This window comes from Artibeus jamaicensis, unplaced genomic scaffold (assembly GCF_021234435.1).
Source record: "Artibeus jamaicensis isolate MK-2021 breed Jamaican fruit bat unplaced genomic scaffold, CSHL_Jam_final contig_463, whole genome shotgun sequence".
In the NCBI taxonomy this organism is placed as follows: Eukaryota; Metazoa; Chordata; class Mammalia; order Chiroptera; family Phyllostomidae; genus Artibeus; species Artibeus jamaicensis.
The window spans coordinates 714,829-730,449 of record NW_026521841.1 but is presented as its reverse complement, the minus strand read 5'-3'; the positions used below and the strand labels follow the sequence as shown (position 1 = coordinate 730,449).

At 37.7% G+C, this 15,621-nt stretch overlaps 1 protein-coding gene across 14 annotated transcripts in view; it reads right to left on the bottom strand.

Moving 5' to 3' along the window:
* The window catches only part of CLASP1 (cytoplasmic linker associated protein 1), a 284,449-nt gene that overhangs the window by 108,837 nt on the left and 159,991 nt on the right, over positions 1-15,621 (bottom strand). For 6 of the 14 annotated variants that reach the window (XM_053666530.1, XM_053666542.1, XM_053666529.1 and 3 more), the window contains exons 15-22: positions 13,514-13,573; positions 11,612-11,689; positions 10,107-10,274; positions 9,488-9,537; positions 8,588-8,758; positions 6,325-6,372; positions 5,816-5,839; positions 675-782 (exon numbers count right to left, since the gene is read on the bottom strand). In XM_053666530.1, coding sequence (XP_053522505.1) covers positions 675-782; positions 5,816-5,839; positions 6,325-6,372; positions 8,588-8,758; positions 9,488-9,537; positions 10,107-10,274; positions 11,612-11,689; positions 13,514-13,573 — 707 coding nt within the window. The remainder of the gene's footprint in view (positions 1-674; positions 783-5,815; positions 5,840-6,324; positions 6,373-8,587; positions 8,759-9,487; positions 9,538-10,106; positions 10,275-11,611; positions 11,690-13,513; positions 13,574-15,621) is intronic. The other 8 variants (XM_053666534.1, XM_053666543.1, XM_053666539.1 and 5 more) reach the window with 3 other exon arrangements.

Here is a 15,621-nt window from a genome sequence, read left to right as displayed (position 1 = left end):
ACTGAGCTTGCTCAGGAGGACCCTGCCACCCAGCTCTACTCTTTATGCACAAAGAGGGAGCAGGGGACTCAAAGTCACATGCAGCTAGGAGGTGAGACACCAGGGATGGATCCTAATACATTCATTCCATCTATGGCTGCTTTCATGTCTCACTCAGGCTAAGAAACCGTGTGACTCGACATATACAGAGAAGCAATAATGGAGGCAAGGGCCACTGTGCAAAAGCAAGAGTCCACACAGGCAAGAAGAGAAAAAAAAGCAGGCTGTGATATTAGAACAGAGGGTTAGAGGGCAGAGCTTTTAATGGATTTACTTATGACCACTGGAAAAAGGACCTGGCATTAACAGTCATCTTTCCAGGTACTGCTCTTAAATTATAACTGGAGGACTGCTTATCAATAGAAAAATGGGTCACAGTCCAGGTATGTTTCAGCTGGAGAGGCTTGAGAAGAGGAAGAGAAAGTACTTTTAACATGAGGAATGATAAAATATTTAAATCACCTGGGCAGGAAACAAAATTACACTTGAACACTCCCATTGTAAGCTTACCCAAGAAACATGAAGACTACTCACAGTATTTTAGAGCCACAGAAATTTGTTTTCCCCCTGGAGTCAATGAGTACAGGCTATTAAATAAAACCAAAATAACAGAGAGCATGAAATATACTTCTTACGCTGAGACTGTGAAACTACTTTAGCGCGACTGCGGCCTCGATTATCAGAAGGTATAGAGGCAACGTTGGTGGCACTCCCGGAGTTTTGTCGTCTTGTACGAATCCGACCTGGAGAATACAGCAGAAACAGTGTTTCCACAGGTTTTCAGTAAGTATGACCTACAAGAGGAAACAACCTACCCATAAGTAAAGGGCACTGACTGGGCCACCTACAGAGGGAGCAGGTCTTCTCCATGTGTGGTCCTAACATGTTTCCCTATGCACACACACATGCATGAAATCTGTACACACGAATTCTAAAACTGCATTAGGAACTCTTGAAAGTGAGTTGTGAACCTATCAGGCTCCAGTATTTCAACTACTTTAGCATGTCATATTTTCAGATGAGGAGGTAATATTTATTAAGAGGACTTTTCTCACAATTTTTTCTGATTAAATATTCTTTTTTATTGGCCACAAATGTAAAATTTCCAGAAGCAGAAAATATTAGTTGTCTTAAAAATACCATAGAAAAAATGAGTAAATGCAAAATACTCAGCAATCAACAAAAATTACAATGCCCTGGATTATAAATGTATTTTGATAAGTAGCATTAAACTCCTATTATAAAGCATGTGTGGCCATAAATTTCCAGGCTGCAAAAAATTAAAATAAAAAGAATAAATATTAGCATCTGAAACTAATACAAAATAATATTGAATGTGAAACTGTAATTGAAAAATAAATTTTTTTAATTAAAAAAAAATAAGTATTAGAAACACCTAGAGAAATGATGACCTAAAAATAGTACCATGTTGTCGGCATTTATGAAGTTTCCCACTCTAGCGGCCTGTTAACCCCAATTATTGAACCATGAAAAGATAAAAATAAAAATAAACTCACAAATTCAAAATCACTGATGAACAAACAGACTTGTGTGATTAAGAATTAAACTTTTTTAAATTCAGGGATTTTGTTGTTTCAAAGGGGTACAAAATGCCTCTCCTGCCATACAGCAATATGATAGAGAAAACACAAACCAATCAGAATCCCTACTGGCTTCTTATATTGTTCAAAACCACTTCTACCTCATCATGACAGAAAGCTTGCAGAAAAGCAACACAGTAAAACAAATCTGAAGGCTTGAAAAAGGTTCAAGAAAGGGAGGTAAGAAGCAAGAAAAGTATTGCATTAAAAACAAACAAAATGAATGACTTTTAATAGCAGTTTAAGGAAAGATATACACAAATTCTAGAATCTATACTAAAATTAAGAGCTATACCATATATTATACTAAGAGTGTATATGTATGAACTCACAATCCTCAAAACAACATGTAAGTAATTATCCCCATTTTACAATGAGAAAACCGAGAAATGAGAATGAATTAATCTGTCCAAGGTCACATTAGTTTGGATACCTGTGCCTGCCTGGCTTGCTGACCTACGAGTGAAGACTTTTTACTCTCCTATGGACATCACCAAGCACAATTAAGACAGGCAACCAAGGTAAAGTGAACATGAAAAAAAGACCGAATTTCTTATTTTAAATTTATTACAAAATATTTAAGTCAAAAATTGATTTTTTAAATGAACATTCATACCCATTCAGCTTACAAAATAAAACTTTGCTTTTATCCTTATATCCTTTATCTTCCTCTATATTTGGTAACATGATCCTTTTCCCACTGTTCACCATTCTCTTGCATTTCTTTATATTTTTAAAGTATATTTTGTTGATTATGCTCTTACAGTTGTCCCATTTTTTCTCTCCCCTTTGTCCTCATCTGCCCTGCACTTCCCCCTCCCTTCAGCATTGCCTTCTCCTTAGTTCATGTCCAGGGGTCATATATACAGGTTATTTGGCTTCTACATAGACCTCCCTGTCTATTTTGTACCTACTCTAACACTTCTTATTCCCAGTACCTTTTCCCCCATTCTCTGCCTGCCCCTCTCCCTGATAACCCCCTCCATGTGATCTCCATTTCTGTGATTCTGTTCCTGTTCTAGTTGTTTGCATATTGTGTTTTTTTTAGGTTCATTTGTTGATAGTTGTGTTTGTTGTCATTTTACTGTTGATAGTTTTTTTTATCTTGTTCTATTTCTTAGATAAGTCCCTTTCACATTTCATACAGTAAGGAACTGCTGCTGATAAACTCCTTAAACTTGATTTTACTTAAGGAGCACTTTATCTGCCCTTCTATTATAAATGATAGCTTTGCTGAATAGAGTGAGTAATCTTGGATGTAGGTCCTTGCCTTTCATGACTTGGAATACTTCTTTCCAACCCCTTCTTGCCTGCAAGGTTTCTTTTGAGAAATCAGCTGATAGTCTTATGGAAGCTCATTTTTAAGTAACTGTCTCCTTTTCTCTTGCTGCCTTTAAGATTCTCTCATGTTTAATCTTGGTTAACTTAATTATGATGTGCCTTGGTGTGTTTCTTCTTGGATCCAATTCTTTTGTGACCCTGAGCTTCCTAGACTTTTGGGAAGTCTATTTCCTTTGCCAGATTGGGGAAGTTCTCCTTTACTATTTGTTCAAATAAGTTTTCAATTTCTTGCTCTTCCTCTTCTCCTTCTGGTACCCCTATTATTCGGATGACGGAGCATTTATAGTTATTCCAGAGGTTCCTCAGCCTCTCCTCTCATTTTTTTTGAGTTCTTATATCTTCATTCTGTTCTAGCTGAATATTATTTCTTCCTTCTGGTCCAAACTGTTGATTTGAGTCCCAGTTTCCTTCCCTTCAGTGTTGGTTCCCTGTATACTTTCCTTTATTTCACCCTGTATAGCATGCACTTCTTCCTTCATTTTGCAACTGAACTCAAATCATTACCAGTGTTTTGAACACTGTACCTGATCGGCTGGCTATCTCTTTGTCGCTTAGTTTTTTCTAGAGTTTTGATCTGTTCTTTCATTTAGGCCATATTTCTTTGTCTTGGAGCACCTGTTACATTATAAGGGGTGGAGCCTTAGGTATTCAGCAGGGCAGGGTGCTGCATTGTGGCACTGTACATGGGGGAGGGGTCGGAAAGTGAACAATGCTGCTTGCTCAGCTGTTGCCCGGCTTTCAGTCACTTCCCCTGCTACCCACAAGTGAATTGGGCCATTCTTGTGCTGATTATCAGATGGGTATGTCTGTGTACATTCTGGGACCCCACGGACCCCTCCAACACTCTCCCGTAAGAGTGGGAGTTTTGTTGGCCATAAGCCCTCAGTTTTTCACAGGCAGAAGTTTTGAGGCTTTAGTTCCCTAAGCTGCAACCATGTCTCACTCCCCAGTTATTCCTCCCAGTTTATCTGCATGCAAATATGGGACTGCCCCATCTGCCAGCCAAGGTCCTCTCCCTGCTCCCTGCCATCCCGTTGCCCACCTCTTTCCTTCCTGCCTACTTCCACCCCTACCTACCAGTCTGGATGAATATTTTTTATTTAACTCTTTGGTTGCTGGATTTCTATATGGTTTGATTTCTGGTAGTTCTGGTTGTTTTTGTTTTTAAATGGGTTGTTGTCCTTCTGGTTGTGTGAGGAAGAAAAACATATCTACCTGTGCCTCCATCTTGGCCAGAAGTCCCCATTTTTTTAAAAAGATATGCTTTACTGCCCTGACCAATGTGGCTCAGTTGGTTGGGAATAGTCCCTCACAGCGAAAGATCATGGCTTTGATTCCTGATCAAGACACATGCCTTGGCTGCGGGGTCAGTCCCCAGGTGGGGTACATACAAGAGGCAGCTAATTAATGTTTTTCTCTCACATCAATGTTTCTCTCCCTTTCTTTCGTCCCCTCTACCCTTCTCTCAAAAACTTTAAAACTCCTAAAAAAATGCTTTACTAAACATTAGTCTTATAGATAAAAATAATACTATTAAGAACACAATTTCTATTAAATCATGCTTTTGGAGAGGTGGAATAGTTTTAAGAACTCTATTTCTAAATTGAACTTAACTTGAAAATAATTATAGACTTGGATGTAACTGTATGAATACAGAGAGATCCTGTCTGCACTTTATCCAATTTCTCTTAATGGTAATATCTTACAAAAGTATTGTACAAAATCAGAGTAATAGATTAAAAGAATTGTGAGCTACTGTGTTTAAACAACAATTAAAATAAATAAATAAATAAATAAATAAAAGTATTGTGAACTAAATACATCAAAATAAAATGCAGTCTGCCTCACAGGTTAGCCTTTCACAGTAGCTAAATAATATATGAAAGTAAACTAGCAGTTCATAATTGTGAAATCATAATCCTGACAGTAGGTGGTTCTAAGCCACTATCTTAAGCAGATGAAGTCATCATAAATTTCAATTATATAAACCATCATGCTTTCTATTAGAGATTTTTCAAGGGGATGATCTTATTTAGCATGTGCTAATCAAAGTCCTGTACAGACTAGAATAGCTATGTCTAAAATTCAAAGGTCAGTGTAAAATCGGCAAGGCCTTCTTGAGAATGGTATAAAAACAAAAAGTGGATCTGGATACGTGCATTCCTTTGACCATGCTATGTCCTTGTGTGTGGTAGAGAACACAGCACTGAGAAGACACTTACTACATGATTGATGAGTGAATAAATGAGAATAAATGAATGAATGGGGTACTGTCAGTGATACCGATAAAAATGATATGATATAATTCAGTAACACCATTAGGGGAGAAAAACGTATTTAAAAAAATGTCTGTAAATTACCTGGTAGAAAGCCTTTATGAGCCTTTAACCTGAATAATTGACACAAATTTATTTTCAAAACAGGAAGGCATATTCTGAGAGGCCCACAAAAGCACAAAAGAAAAGTAAAGGAACCGAAAGGAAAGGATATAAAAGTCAGGTGCTTCAGGAGTAATAGACTCTTTGAGACGAGCAGCCAGGACAGCAGCACACAATGTCACACCAATGCTACTCCCCAGTGTGGGCTCAAAGTTAAAAATTATGTACAGCATTCTTAAGTGCCAAATTCACAGGAACAACAATTGAACAAGAAAGGAAGAGAATGCAGGTAAAGGTAAAGCAAAACCCAGTAAAAACAGAATGAAGAGTGAAGGGAAGAACGTGCAGTCTCATGCAGGAACCTTAGTGAGACAAGTGGGCAGGAGGCAATACTTGGTGAAAACAGAGGACTGAGAAGAAGGAGACACACCTCTATCAAAGAAACAAACTGCTTACCCTCTGCTTTAGTGGCAGTACCATCTTTAAGCAAATTAAAAAACAAGGGAAGGGATAACAGGGAACAGTTAGTAACATTAAAAAACTTAAAAAGCAAAGTGTTATTAGCTACCAAAGAAAGCAAAAGTACAATTTAAAATAAAATTAAAAGGGAAACAAGTTCAATAGCAAAGCAGAGTAGAAAGCAAGTAAAAGTGCCTGATCTTAAAATCAGCCTAGCATCATGGGCTTTTGCCTTTGGAAAACAACACAAAAAAGCGCAACCCAGGGCAGGGTCTCAGTTGATAGTGACTGTTGTTTTTTTGTTTAGTCAACCTTCATCCCATAAAGAGTTCCTGATTCTTGAAACAAAGTACTACCACAAGGGGCGGGGAGGAGAACACAGGACTAAAAACTAAACTACAAAAGAGTCACCCAAAAGGCAGAAGCAAGTGAGAAGTTCAGAGAAGCTAGCTCTAGCAATGACTATCCCAACTACTCATCAGCAGCAAAGCTGTACAGCATGGTACCTGAATCAAGGCCTACTGACTCCACATCTTCCCTCATGTGTCTGGACTCTAGAAGTTCGGAAAAGGATCATCAACTTTAATGCTATACTTCTGCACAGATGTATCAACCTAAGTAGTAACTGTAAAAACTCCTCAGTAGGATGATGTTGTATTTCATGGTGGTTTTGTTTTTTGTTGTTTTGAACATTAATCAAAGTTAGAAGTAGTCAGGAAAAGGTAAGAGAATGGGAATACTCCAGGTTTTATTATTTGAAGAGGTAACACTGGGCTGAAAATTTACCAGTGAAGATCAACTCTATATCACCAGACCAAAAGACCAGGGTGCTTTGACTAGCACTGAGGGATCTACATGGATGTCTACATGGTCCATATTAAAATACCCCAAATATGAACAGAAAACAAATCTACTTACTGAGGACTCTAAATGGTTTTTACTCAAGCTTTTCAGCAATGAAACAAATACTAATTACAAACTCTCAAGTGTGGATTAAATATACTGGAAACACAGAAAAGTACTTAAAAAACTGAACTAAAATTAATAGAACTACTTTACCATAAAAAACTATTGCCTTTCCTCTAGCAACATAACATCATAAAAACTCCTATGTAATGTTATATCAGTTAAATGGCACACAAGGAGGGCTCCTGTTGGGTTTCTTCCCAAACTAAATGTATCCATCATGTATGAGGTATTTACATACAGAAAATAAGACTGACTTACCAAACATTCCAAAGATACACCTTTCAAACCAATAATGTTCCTGTCATAATTAGTTTCTTTCCCTATCATATGTCTGAGTTAGTCAACCTTCATTATTGTACATTATTACAATAATGTACAAGTATAGGACATAGGTGGCAAATACAGGGCCCATGGGTCGAATCCGGCCCTCTACCTTGTTTTATCCAACCTGGCACCTTGTTTCTATCAGGAGGTAGCACCAAGCTCTCACTTAACTGTTAAACAGCAGTTACATTTATACAGTCCTAAAATTACATTCAGCTCTTTGAAGGCAACCTTGAGGCTGATGTGGCCCCTGGTGAAAATGAGTTTGACAGCCCTGGTATAGGAGATTCAAAGATTCCATGGCTTTCTCAAGGTTCCCAGGCTAATGAATGGGCAGGCCCAGGATCTCCTTTTGGTGTTTGTTCTGTCATTATGCTTCCATGTACAAAACATTTTTAGAATACTAATTTTGAAACTGATTTTGGAATATGTAAATCAGGTAATTCCATCTCAATGTCTCATAAAGTTTAAATTATATTTATTTCCATAAAAATTCAAAATAAAACCGATTCAGCAAAGTCCCCAGATTTTGGCCTTGAACAACTTTGCTCTAACAAAAATAAAATTAACAATTAACTTACTTATGGTAGGTATGTAGTATCTGCTGAAAAACTGAGAAAATGACATAATACTCTGCCAGATATTCTTTTGAAAATTGTATTTTTAATCTTTGAGGCTATCGTTAAATTAAGTGTACACTCTTCCCAAAGTGGTGCATGGAAAGACAACACTCTTGTATAATTATGTTGGTTAATAATGCCAAAGCCCTGGCTGATGTAGCTCAGTGGACTGAGCGCAGGCCTGCAAACCAAAGGGTTGCAGGTTCGATTCCCAGTCAGGGCACACGCCTGGGTTGCAGGCCAGGTCTCCAGTGTGGGGTGCACGAGAGGCAACCACACATGGATGTTTCTCTCCCTTTCTTTCTCCTTCCATTCCCTGTCTCTAAGAATAAACAAACAACCAAACCAATAATCTTAAAAAACGTCCACACCTGTTGTCATCCCTTTCCTGCTCCTTCCACACCTCCCCCATTCCAATTACATTCTCAAATTAGAAAATATCTAATTACAGTGACTATCTTTGGTGAATTCCTCACTAAACCCTTCCCCCCCTGATCCCACCAATGTCAGGAGGGAGAAACGCCAGCTTTGGCAACATGGGAGGGAGCTGTGTGGGTTGCTATCAAGTGGGGAGTGGAGCTGAAGGAAGGCCGTGTCAGTGCCACACACCATGCGAGCACCAGAGTACCTGCTTGTCACTAAAAATGCTGATGGTCCAGAGAAAGTAAACTCTCAACAAAGGGAACTGTTAATCAGCAGTAAGTGCACAGAGTCACTTATACTTAAACATCAGTACTGCAACAGTGACAATTTCTTCAATTACTACTTTTTGTAATTAACTAAATAAATCTGAGCAGAGGTACATGTCATCCCAAATGACAGGACTTGGGGGAAGAGATGGTGGGGATCTGATTACCTAAGGATGCATATGACCCTGGAGGTAAGGCTGCTGCAGAGCTGAAGGGTGTAGTGCCTGAGGCTGAGGCGGCTTTGGATTTGGCACTGGCTGCTGCATTTACATCTATATCACTTCGAGACCGCTGGAGGGACCCAGTTGTTGATGTAGATTTGGTACTGACTGAAGAAGCTTTAGTGGTAAAGGAAAAAACATTAGTAAGAACTACACTGGAATTGTAAACATGTATTGCTAAAACTACTTTGCTTTTCTTCACAGCAAATATCAAGTTTTAAGAGAGGCTGGAACATACAGCACTAACCAACACTTCCTCCTTGTCAGTAAAGACAAGTTCAACCCATGCTGAGGAAATTTTAAATGACTGCAACTATACATACCTACTATATGTCTTGCTATAATCAAAGACTATAATAAACCCCAAAGAAATGAATGTATTTCTGGTTAGTATGAGAAATGAAAACAATAAAATATTGTTCTCATCTGGCCAGTTTCCTCATGATGTGGCAAAAACGTGCACTCTTACCCAGATGCCTGACTTTTTCAGGAAACATTCCACTCTCCTGCCTTTAAGGGCCACCATGTCTTTACTCTCTGACCAAGTGACCAGAGTAAAGCTCCGCACTGTTTGTGGCAGTGTCTACACATGCTGGAGGGAAGTGTGTGAGAGAAGGTCACAGGGCTCAATTTCTGCCTGAATAAGTCCTCCTGACAATGTCTCCCTCACAGCTAACAGCTCCTGGAAAAGCGGGGCTCCACTGGGGGCAGCTAGAGTGCAGGGCAGAGCAGCTCACTCTGCAAACCCAGTGAGGAGCCAAGGGCAGCCTCTCCGAGAAGCTCAGCCCACCTGGGGTTAGTAACAGAGGCCTCCATTGACTGCCTTCTCCACACTGTGAGTCTTACCTCTGGAGGCGGTACTCCCAGTAGAACTTCTTTTGGCAGAGAGCGGCCTACTAAAAATAAAGATATACACCTGTTTATTATCAAATGTGCACTTTATGTGCATTAATACAAACACAATCTATAACTGAAATTATGAATGAGGAATTACTTTAGAGTTTTAAGAATTTCTCAAGTAATCTGGCCCACAATCTTATAAATACCCATTTTCAGAAACACTTTACCATTATATTTTGGACTATCTCCCAAACACACAGAGATTAAGTCCTAACTAAAGACAGACATTCAAAATACTGAGTGAAGATATTACATTACATCCCAGGTTTTAAATGCCTTCTCTTTACAAACTTGTCTCCAGGTTAATACGCACATGCTCTTAGAAGACACTAAACAATTCACTACAAAACTGTATTATTGTACTATCATATAAATTTAACTAAAAACTACTTATGACAGAAACCATGGCCACCTATTTCTTACCATTCCCATAGTATCTTACCTAGTACCAGAATCCATCTGAGGTAATGGGGATTTATAACAGGCACATATACGTACAGCTAGAACTTGTATTCTCATGCAGCAAATTTTTAAATATAAAATCTCACAGTAATGAATTCCTTACTTCAGACTCTCTTGAGAGCTAGAAGATGAGCGATCAGATTGTGGCAACGACACAATGCTATCTGAGTTCTTCAAGTGGGACTGCAGGGCCTTCTGGTACGAGGACTCCAAGGTGTGGTATAAGTGCTCTGCTTCTCTGCTGAAGTGACTGTGGAAACCCCAGTAACACCTCGGGAAAACCACACAACTTCCTGTTAAAGCCAGTGGATCATAACAGGTATATCACTGAGCTCTGGGGTACACTACATAACATTTTCAAGGACTAGAATCCTATTTACCTGTCTTATTTGCAAGAAGACTGGGGGCCTTAAGGAAGATGGAACTAAAACATCCAGAAGTAGACCTAAAACCTGAAGGGGGCCTCATTAATGTTAGTTTTTAATCAAGGCAATTTGACACTTATTGATTTGAGGTATTTAAAAATTGCCTTAGATAAGACATACCAAAAAAAAGGGAAGTTGTTAAAAAATGCTTAAAACTGTTATTGCATTATAACTAAAGAACTAGAAAAACTGGAGGAGGGGAATACTACAATACAAGGATAAAAATCATGAACAAATACAGTTCTAATAGTTTTTACCAACTATTAATTATGTGACTTATTTTGATAGAACTACCGAAGATAAACCAGTGCTAAGTACTTCAGCGTCAGTGTGAGATCCTCAAAAAAAAAAAAAAAAAAACCCTCAGAAACCAAAGAAATATAACTTAACTGATAGAGCAAAGAGCAACAAGTATTTGATCAAGACCTATTAATGCAGCTATGTGTCTAGGAGAAGATTGGTCAACCACAAAAGCATAGAAAAAAATCACAGGTACAAAATCAGCAGTACTTGTCCATGTCCTCCCTGCCCGAGAGATAGACTGAGCATGAAATTTCTGGTATTTATGGTCACACTGGCAAAATTATTCCCAGGGAGGTACTGAATGTATGGTGCCACAGCCACATGACTGGAATGTAACTGCCTCAAAGGTGGATGGTAACAACAAGTCAGCACTGTGATAATCCTCAGCCTCAACTGACCCCATCACCCTTGACTCTGATGCATACTTCCCAAACAACTACCTAGGTTGCAAAGATGTGATCACAGGGAAAGAAGCCCTGTGACCAGGACTTTTTCACAATAAATCAAGAAGTCAGTTTGGATTATGACTTGGTTTTTAACAGGGCTTAATGAATAAGAGAATACAGTGAGCATGCATGTAAGTGCTCTTCCAATTCATGGAGTAATAGTGGCTCATAAATTTAAAAATGAGCATTCTGTTTTCTACCTCAGTTCTGATAATATTCAGATAATATCAATTACTCTTTCTGGCCTGGGCACTAACCAACCTCTTAAAAAACTACAGAAAAATTCTGAAATGACCTTCCATGGTCATATTTAAAAGTCATGATTAACATAGTATCTTGACATAACCTAATGTGTTTTTAATAAGGCAATTTAGACAATGCATATGAAAATAAAAGTAGTGAATATAAAAAGTAGTGTACAAATAAACACTTACTTTCTGGCTTCTATTCTTGCTTCAGAATCGGCATCATGTATTCCCTTCTTTATTGTTTCAGCTAATACTGATATATGTCTAGATATTTAGAAAGGAAAGCAGCAACAATCATTAACATACATGTTATACAGACTGAAACAAGCATGAGAAACAGCCTCAAAATGGCAACGTGAGAGCCTTTGTGCAACTTAACAAAGTCAGAGAATTTTCTGTAGGTCTTCTAATCCTATTCCAGTGCCCTGCCTGCCCCACCCCCACCTAAGTAGCCTGGATGACCCTACTCTCTGGTATGATTTTTTAAAAAAGTTATGGCTTATTTTTCTTATGCCATACTTACTTAGCTTAATCTTTTAAGAGCCAAAACAACAAAACCCTATTTTTCCATAATCAGAACTGTGTATATTTTAATGAAATAATAATCTTAATACTAAAGAGGCCATCTGCATCACATTTCTATAATTAAAGATAATGTTTTTCCAAGCCCCACTAAGTATGATGAACAATTTTGTAAAATTATGTAACATTTTATAAATAGACCTTCTTTATTTATGTTCTACCCTAGATGAGAAGAAATCATTAAATTGTCTCACTGACTATTTCACAAAGTTTTAAGAAAAGGGAAATGACTGGAATGAATAGTCTCATATCACATAAGACTACTGATTTTACCAGCCCATTCAAAGTCTTTACCGTCACTCCTTCATTTATTCAATTAATATGAGTACCTGCTAGGTGCCAAACACTGAGCTAGGATGAATGACTGCACGGGACTACTTCTGAGTTCTTCATGCTTTTCTGTTCTACTCACCTATCCTCACATTAAATCCCTCTTTCCACCTCTAAATTCCAAAACTACCAACATATAAAGACGATATAATACTCACCAGATTAAAACACAAGAAAATATTTTTTAAAAAGTAAGACTATTTTCTAGATTCAAAGTATTTTCAGATGAAAACTTATTTCTGGGAAGCTAGGTTTGTTTCATCTCTGACCTTTGCAGTATGGATGGGACTGCTAGGACAATTTATTAAAATTATGCTCTAATAAAATGTTTAATATGCTGTGAAGTTCTTCATAAACTATATGACATACCATTTAAAAATGGGCATAACATCACCATTTATTTCTCCAAATTTCACTCAGAAATAACAAAAAATGACTCTCAAAATTCAGAGGCATACTTCTACTTTTCGAGAATTCTGCAATAGCCCTGGCTGCCGTAGCTCAGCGGGTTGAGTGTCGCCCAGCAAACCACAAGGTCACAGGTTTGGTCGCGGGTCAGGAGGGCACAAGCCTGGCTCTGGGGCGTGGGACAGGCAACCAATGGATGTTTCTCTCCCTCAATTTCCTCCTCCCTTCCCCTTTCTCTAAAAATAAATAAAATCTTTAAAAAAAAAAAGAAAATCGGGTTTGAATTAAAAAATTTTTTGTCATAATCCTACTTTTTATTATGATGTAAAACATCAATCTGAATAAAGAGAAAACTGCTGACTTCTTAAAACAGGGATCAAAGAGGAAACTTTCAAACAAGTGAAATTCTTATAAGACCTAAGAGTTAACACCCTCCCTACAAAGAACAACTTTAAACACTGACCTTACTGGAACTGACAGGAATGTCAAGCTGCAGAATCAGAGTCATTAAACAGTTAATCCTGGCTTTGTAATGGTCATAGTGCACATGTGCCTACATCTCTAAACACCTTAATATTACAATCAAAGAGATTCACTAAAGGCTTCTACCAATGTTATATGGCTCACATCAGGAGAAATAACAGAAGTAGTCATGAAAACACATACTTAGATTCCTTCATTTCTGATAGAAAGTGGGTTGGACCACTCCCTCAGTCATTAATTCTCAAGATTCAATTCAGGAAAAAAAACAGCACGTCAGATGCTCACCGTTCCAGTGAATGTGTTTGCCATTCTTGTAAAAGTAAATCTAAAAATTCAAAACAGCGCCTGAAAATTGTAAAGAAAAAATATGTAACTCAGTAATTTGTATGTTAGTGAAAATAAAAGCTTTTTCCTTAAGTGAACAAATGCTACTTTTTACAATTGATAAATTTCTTTTATGATTTAAAAAATGGAATGTAAAGATGGAATCAGAATTGACACAATCAAAGCAAATGAAAAAAACTCATCATCTATGGTGGTCAAAAGAAAAAATTACAGAGATATAGGCACAGGACACAGGAGTTCCCTCCAAATCAGAAGCTTGAGCTTCATGGCAACACTGTGAAAAAGGTACGCCTTCGTCATTTGCTTTCATACTACTTAAAATAGTATGTGAACACAGTATGCAAACATGCACAAAAGATCAACATACATTACAGAATCAGGCAACTAGTCTTTGCATTAATTTCACAGAATGCCCTACAAATAAAAAAGTAAAAAAATAGACCGAAAAACAAAATGTGTTTGCCCAATTTTCCTTCTAAGAAGGTCCTAGGTAGTGCTTACATTTTCTTTGCGAGGTACTCAGCTATTTTCCTCTCCTCATTATTTCAGTACCTTTACTTTTCCAGTCTTCTCACTTTTGTGATCTTTCTTAGTCTGATTTGTGCATGAAAACAATTCCAGTCTCATATCCTTTGGGATTACATTACCATTTTGGGTAAAGTCCAGGATATCCAACTTTATAGGAATAAATCTTTATAGTCTTGGGAACCCATTCAAGGGAACAAATCAGTAGGTAATTTTTGTCTAATGATCAGACTTTCTTTCCTATGATCTTCCCAATTCAAAACCTCATAATTCATGCAATTATTAATCACTCAATAAATCTTTAATAACCCCTTATCCTATGCTAGATGTTAGATAGAAGGTAACCAAGACACAACCCAGCAAGCACAGTAGACAAGAAATGGTCTATGTGTGAGAGCACAGGGGCTCTAGAACACGCAGGAAAGTGATTTAACTCATTCCCAGAGGTGGTAGGGACTGTGGGGGTTTATACAGCAAACTTTCTCCAAGGGAAGACTGGTATATGCCTACATCCTTTCTCCACTATCACTTTTCCCACCCCTGCCCCAATGTAGGCTGTTGTTTATTCTTTTTCTACCCTTTCCCCCTCATGTCATTTCCTGGTCTGCCTTTTCTTGTCTCTCTCTCTTATTTTAAATGTGTGTGTGCATATGTTAATATGTATTTATCTCTTAGTGAAAAGAGACCTTTACTGCTAACTCTTATCTTAAATATTAATTTAAAAAATCATCTGTAATTAGGTTTTGTCTTCAACTTTTTACACTAACAGCACACACAGAAGTCTATCAAAGTTGACATTATTTAAACACATCATTTTTTTAAATTTATTTATTTTTTTAAATTGATTATGCTGTTACAGTTGTTCTATTCCCCCCTTCATTCCCCTCCACCCTGACCCCCCAACCCCACCATTACCCCCCTTTAGTTTATGTCCATGTGTCTCAAGTCCTTTAGATGCTGTATTTCCCATACTATTCTTGCCCCCCCCATCTATTTTCTATCTACTGTCTATGCTACTTATTTTCTGTACCTTCTCCCCCCATCTCCTCCTCCCACTCCCCTGTTGCTAACCCTCCTTGAGATCTTCATTTCTATATTTCCACTCCTGATCTAGCTGTTCTTTTAGTTTGCTTTCGTTTTAGGTGTGGTTGTTAATAACTGTGAGCTTGTTGTTCTTTCACTGTTCATGTTTCTTTAACTTCTTTTTCTTAGATAAGTCCCTTTAACATTTCATATAATAAGGGCTTGGTGATGATGAACTCCTTGAATTTGGTCTTATCTGAGAAGCACCTTATCTGTCCTTCCATTCTAAATGAAAGTTTTGCTGGATAGAGCAATCTTGGTTGTAGGTCTTTAGATTTCATGACTTGGAATATTTCTTTCCAGCCCCTTCTTGCCTGTAAGGTCTCTTAATTAAAAACTTCAGATTAGAACTTGTCTCTTTTCTTCACCTACTCATCATTCAAAAATACAACTCAAGTTTTAACTCTCTAAGAAGCTTCTTGAGAATGTATCTGCTGGTT